Source organism: Atta colombica, unplaced genomic scaffold (genome assembly GCF_001594045.1).
Source record: "Atta colombica isolate Treedump-2 unplaced genomic scaffold, Acol1.0 scaffold243, whole genome shotgun sequence".
NCBI lineage: Eukaryota > Metazoa > Arthropoda > Insecta > Hymenoptera > Formicidae > Atta > Atta colombica.
This window is the reverse complement of record NW_017259342.1, coordinates 351,165-357,655: the sequence shown is the minus strand read 5'-3', so window position 1 is coordinate 357,655 and position 6,491 is coordinate 351,165. Positions and strand designations below refer to the sequence as shown.

Sequence of the window (6,491 nt, the reverse complement as noted above, 5' to 3'; positions counted from 1 at the left end):
AATTATGCTGAGCATGATGAATACATCAGAACAGGTCGGCTTTAGTCTGGTCTTAGGAGTAGGTCGAATCGATAACAATAACTACATGGATATCTATACTAGTACCATATGTGATGTTGGAGATTCGTTCATGATGATGTGACTTTGTCAATCACCTAGATACAGCATATTTTAATATGCAATGCGTGTTAAAGATATGCCAAATGATAATTTATTGAACTTAAATTCTTTATAAATATTGTATTTATTATTCAAATTTTATAACAAAAGTCTTTTCTTAAATAAAAACATAATTACCGTAATATGATGTTTCAAAACATCGTAATTTTTTATTAACTAGAGTGCATTTATATATGTTTATTATGCTATTTATATTTATCACGCTATGTATATTTGATTATTTCGGCAATTAAATTTTTTAATATAAAATTAAAAAAGATTTTATACGGAAAGAAAAATGATTTTGCTAAAAACATTAATCCTATGCCATAATGGCAAATTCTAATTTGCAAATATAGGAATTGTAAATTATTTGCAAGTATAACAAATATTTATTTTTTTTTGTATTCGCTACTAAAAATTACTTGCAACAAATGTAAAATATTTGTCAAATATGCAAATTTACTTGCTATAAACAGCAAATTCAACAATTAAATTTTGCAATCCTACATTCATGTAGCAAAATCATTTTTTTCCATTGCATAAGGTAAATAAACATTTAATAAACAATTTAATTTTTTAAATATTTTGTTTATAATTATTTAAAAGGAATGAGGAATTCTAAAAATAGTTATTCCATTATTGATAATTATCACCTCGTGGTGGAATTCCTCGTTATCGAAAATAAAAAAATAGGCCCAGAGGAAGTTACCGAATATCGAGAATTAAATCAAGTGCGATGTAAATTGGAAAACACAACGTGGGTCAGCACGGCAGGTGATCGCCAAAGTGCGTCGCGGCGCAGCCGACGGGACTGCCTCTCTCCGGAGAGCCGAGAAACACCCACGTTACACCGGAGCAAAGAGAGAGAGAGAGAGAGAGAGAGAGAGAGAGAGAGAGAGAGAGAGAGAGAGAGAACCGTTCGAACAAAGACAAAAGATCACCCCGCGAGAGTGCCGCGATAACGCGTGCGACGAGGACGCTCGGTGATGGAGCGACGAAGAGGAGGTGGCCGTCAAACGGAGGGAGACACCGCCACGGCCGCTGCGCGACGTCGACGGAAGCGAGACAACCCGATGGTCCTCGCAATGCGCCGACTCAGTAGCCGCGTGCTCGCCACGGCCGGAGGGTTTCGCGGCTAAGCGGTGCCGAGCGTCGCACAGTCGCGACGGCAGCCACCGGCGCGCGGTTATACCCCCTTTTCTTCAAATCTGTACACGCAACCTTGCACCGCTACGTTCGGCGCACGTTTTGCCTGTCTCCACGACGGCGAGGGAACGTTGCCCCAGGTTGCGAGAGAGAGGGCGTCCTCCGCGGCTTCCCGCCGCCACCCCCCTCCGGCATTCATCCCCGGAGAGAGAGAGAGAGAGAGAAAGAGAGAGAAAGAGACAAGGAGGAAGAGAGAGAAAGAAAGAGAAAGAGGGAGGGAGGGAAAGAGAGAGAGAGAGAGAGAGAGAGAGGGAGAAAGAGAGCGGCGTCGCCGTCGGCGTCTTCGGGAATCGGTTGCCTCCTTTCATCGGGGCAACGGCGACGTCCGATCCGGCATCGTTCTTTTAACATCGCGGCGGTGCACGTGGCGCGCGCGGCACGCGGTGCTTCGAGAAAAAGACAGATAGATAGGTAGACAGTTAGGTGAATAGATAATAAGCGCGTGCTCTAAAAAAATATCGAAAAAACGCGAGAAGAAGACAAAGAGGGGTGAAGAGAGCAAAAGAGGGAAAGAGAGAGAGAGAGAGAGAGAGAGAGAGAGAAAGAGAGAGAGAGAGAGAGAAACATACAGAGTGGTTACAGAGGGAGAAGAAAGACGGCAAAGGAGTAGAGGTGACAGAGATTGAAAGGGGGCGGGCGGGAAGAAAAAGGGTAGAGACGAAAAAAAACGGAGAACACGAAGAGCCTGCGTCCCGACGGATAGAGGAAATCACCAAAGGAAGCCAGAAGGAGCCTCGTATCTTTCTTCCGTTTTTTTCTATCAATCCTCTCACGTAAAGAAGGACGGAGGATCCGACGACCACGAGTGACTCGACGAGGAGGAAGCGGGACATGCTGGAACCACGCTGGAGACCCGTCCAGGTAGCCTTATTCACCCCTGCAATACTTCTCCAGTGCACTGTCTATGTCATCCGATGTCTGATTGAACTGCCTGCCTGCGCGAACGTTTGTTCATATAATGCACTTACGTCACATAAATATCCTCTACTGTTTTCACCTCTCTCTCTCTCTCTCTCTCTCTCTCTCTCTCTCTCGTGTTTTATCTATCTTGCTTTTTCTGTCTTTTATTCTCTACTCAATCGTTTGCTTTCTTTGCTAGTTGTATCATTTTTTTGTCATCAACTTCGTACGTTTCTGACGCTCTTTGCATCGCGCTGCAGACACTGGTGACAGCCACGTGCCACCGGCGGTCTCTTTCTCGCATGCTGCTACTGGAATTTGGAGTACTCCTTTTAAACACTTCGTTCGTTTAACGCTCGTTTTCGCGGTACAACTATTTACTCTTTATCGCTATCTTTAAAGTTTTGCTCGCGTGATTTATTTACTTTTTCGTCATGATATAATTCATTAATTTATTCCGGGAAATAGATTAATTAATCGAAATGGATTTTATTTTTGTTAGATATCTTTTTATTTTGAATGTATCTCCAAATTTGAGTAGCTTTTTGTCATTCCTTTTTATCACCGATTCAAAATCGTAACATTTCTTTATGTATAATTTGTTAATGCACACATATTATATAATATAAATGTACATTTGACGTTTGACTTTTTCTCTCTTTTCACTCTCTTTTTGTCTCTCCTGCTTTATACATTCTATTGTTGACGTAGATCACGATTTCTTGTCGTAATAATATTAATTTGATTAGTTTGTTTAAAACTGTTATCACTATTTAATAGAGCTATATTTTTATTCTTTCGTACACATTTTAGGATTTACGTTATCGCTGTGTATTTTGAAGTTCGAAATTGTCGCTAAGCTTAGAACATCCAGCGCGTGGTACAATTTTGTCGCTATTAATCTCATAAATTACGTTGTAAATATAGATATCGGAATTAAATAGAAACATAAGAGTGCGGACGGTGCGCAAGATCGACGAATATTTCGCGCGATTTACTTTAATCGAATTTAAGTCGTGGCAAAAATAGAAAGGACGTAAATGGAAATTATGGTATGATACAAATTTCGAACTGATCGATCATTATCAAGAAACGCACATTTACGTTTCAACGATACCTGCTGCTTCTTATTTAATCACTGTCACATCCGACGGTTTAGAAATTGCATATAAATATTATTTACCGATGATTCCTTTAATCTTTTCGTAATTAGTGGATAAGCAATATGTGTTGCCAAAATTGTGGATGCGGAAATAGAAACGTTATCGCGTTATCGCCAGCAAGTTGCCAAGACGAAATGATTTAAATTTTAGCGCGCCTCTCATAATGTTAAACAAATTAAATACGATTTTCGTTAATACAGACAAATGTTTCTTTACCCCGAGATTCCTGATTGATCCTGCACTCTACTGGCTAGGGTGATATTCGTGGAAATGACACTTTAACGATCGTGACAAGACAAATAGGTGCGCCGGACAACCAGAATGGTTGGTCAAATAAATCTCACTATACCGACCTAAGATTAACTACATTCGGGTTACTAAATACGTACCTGCCGCGAAGTACAGAAATCTTTGCGGTGTAAAGCACATTTTTCCGAAAATAATCTTGGCAGAGGTGCGCCGCCTTTGAAGCTGCCTGGAGTCTCAGAGTAATCTAACATCGTATGAATCATCGTGCCATTGGCTGAGGAAGTCCAACTTCCTCTTGTTTCGAAACATTTCTAACAATCTGACAAAAATTCTTATTTTGTGTTTCATCGTCTGTCATGCCTACATAATGTTCACCGTAGCTTTTGCTACCACGCGAGTAACTTCAAACAAAACGATCAAATGGAGAAATCAATGATCATTATTCACGTTTGTGAATTTTGCTCGAACTGCTTTGTAATGTTGACTACGCCGAAGTATAACAATCGCCCTTTATAATCTCCGTTATAAATCCGTTTATAAGTTAGCAGCAAATTTATTAATATTACGAAATTTATTAATAATACATTAATTTATTAATATTATAAAATTAGCAACAAAACAATCCACCTAAACAATACACGCATTAAAATCTACACCTGAGTGTACTGCGAATTGTGTACAAATCGTGTTGAATTTGTTTTCAGTAAGGAATACGTTGCTTTTATTTTTTAAATATTATGTCAGAAATTAATAACTTTAAACTTGACTTTAAAAACTATTCTTAAAAATATAAATATGAAGTTTTGAGCTTATAAGATTAATAATTCGCATGCAATTTCAAAACATGGAAAATGATGTTATATATTTCCATTATATCACTTTTTAAATACAGATTTCTAGAATATAGTACATTGAAGCAGTTTAAAAAAAAGATATTATTCTCCTTTGACACAAAGTCTTACGTATAAATAATTCTCTTACTTTAATATGCTTTTTATCGGTACAATCGGTTTAATTGTGATACTAATGTCGACGCAGCTTTTGTAAAAAACGTGAAACATTTGCAAAATGAACTTGAATTTACAATGACAATGGTCCTTTGAATTTAACAGTGGAATCCTTTCACCCCTACGGACGAAACATCAGAGATGGCATCGTCGCGCAATCGAAAGGGTGAGATGGAGGGTGACGGCAGTTACGCTTCAATCGGAGAACGCTCCGTGTTACCTGGGAATAGGGATGATTTTTTTAGAAGTGTATAGCCGATAGAGATAGTCGGGTGCTCCCAGTCGCGGCTTTGTGTGGGTGGCTCGTCTACGAGACTGTAGAAGTCCCGGGTGGTGTAGTAGGTGGAACACCAGAGACGGAGGCGGTCCTACTCTGCTTGGGGGCGTTAAAGAAGTAGGTGGGGTTGGCCACCCCCGCGCGTCAACCCTTACACCCCGCGTCTCCGAAAGCTTGGTATGCCCCCCCCGGATCTCTTCGATCCCACATTCGCCAATCAGCCGAACCATCCCGTTCTTTGTCACCTTCTACCAACGGAGGGTTGCTCGGCGCGGCCATCTGGTTGTCTGGCTTTCCTTCGGGTGACCGTCGATTTCTTCAAAATTCAAAGATCAGCCTGGCGAGCGCAGGAGACAGACGGAGTGGAGACGGAGAGAGAAGCGGCAGTTCGGTCGCCGAGGCGAGGCGAGCGTCCGACGGACGAACTGCGATCAAAATCGCTGCGTGTTCTCCGCTGCGTTTGTACGCAGCCGGTTGATCGATTCTGTGTCGTAGTGTTTTGTGTGCGCGATATTGGCATCTTGGAGAATCGAGAGCGTGGCTCTTCCCGGCTGATGACACCCGGCCTGGGGTGTCACGCCTTCTTCATGGTCGCGTCGGAACGATCAGGCACCGACCACCGCGGGGAAGAGAGTGGTGTGCGCGTCAATCGTGATATATATTTCGCATCATCCCCGCCACCTTGGCTTCGCCCATTTTCTCACCTCCTCCGCCGGCAGTTCAGACGTACGTGCCGAGTACGCGCGCGGTTGCACACATCCACGATGCATATCACACGGATACGGAGTGCAACGAGAGCCAGCACAGCTGCGGCGGCATAGCCCCCCCGTTTTCGCGCTTGCTTGGCACGGCACAGCATCCCTCTTCGGCCACTTCCGGCCAGGCCAGGCTCCGCCCACTTTTATATTAATCACGTCTTGGTTCGCTCCTGGCTTCTGTTCTCCATCTTTCTTCCCCAGTGAGCGATTTCCTACCGCGGACGCCTGGGAACCACACCTTTGCCCGTTGGCTTATTCATGTCCCGGGCCTTGCGACGCGGGCCTCGACGTCTCTCTTTCCCTCTATTTCTCCGGCCCCCTTCGTCTCTCGTACTCTCGTACTCTCGTACTCTCGTCGTTGATCTCGTGGAAATACGACGACGATGCGCTTTAGACGTGACGGTGCAAGTCTGATGGAGATATTCATGTAGTTGTTCGCAGACAACCTTGCGTTGGCTTCTCCGACGCATCATAAAGACGTATAGTTCAATTAATTTATATACTTATACGGCGAACGGTGGTAACAATGTTTTGCAGAAAATTATGGTGAACGAATTAATTTTCCACTTAGCATTCACACAATTTCATGATCTTTTTAAATTCACTCTGATATTTATTTTCACATTTAATAATATAGATATTATAGCCATTACGTGATACATTCAACTATGTTATATCATCATTCTTTCAATACTTTTACGTATTAATTGCAAGTAGCTCGTTAATAACTTTCTAAAAAAAATATTTGCATTTTAACGCGCTTCGTTGA

At 42.1% G+C, this 6,491-nt stretch overlaps 1 protein-coding gene across 14 annotated transcripts in view; it reads left to right on the top strand.

Annotated features, from left to right (window-relative positions):
* The first annotated feature begins 1,568 nt into the window (after positions 1 to 1,568).
* LOC108688864 (forkhead box protein P1) overlaps positions 1,569 to 6,491 on the top strand; it is a 304,708-nt gene continuing 299,785 nt past the window's right edge. For all 14 annotated transcript variants that reach the window (XM_018195386.1, XM_018195382.1, XM_018195381.1 and 11 more), the window contains exon 1: positions 1,569 to 2,229. In XM_018195386.1, the coding sequence (XP_018050875.1) occupies positions 2,200 to 2,229 (30 nt within the window). In that variant the 5' untranslated portion in view covers positions 1,569 to 2,199. The remainder of the gene's footprint in view (positions 2,230 to 6,491) is intronic.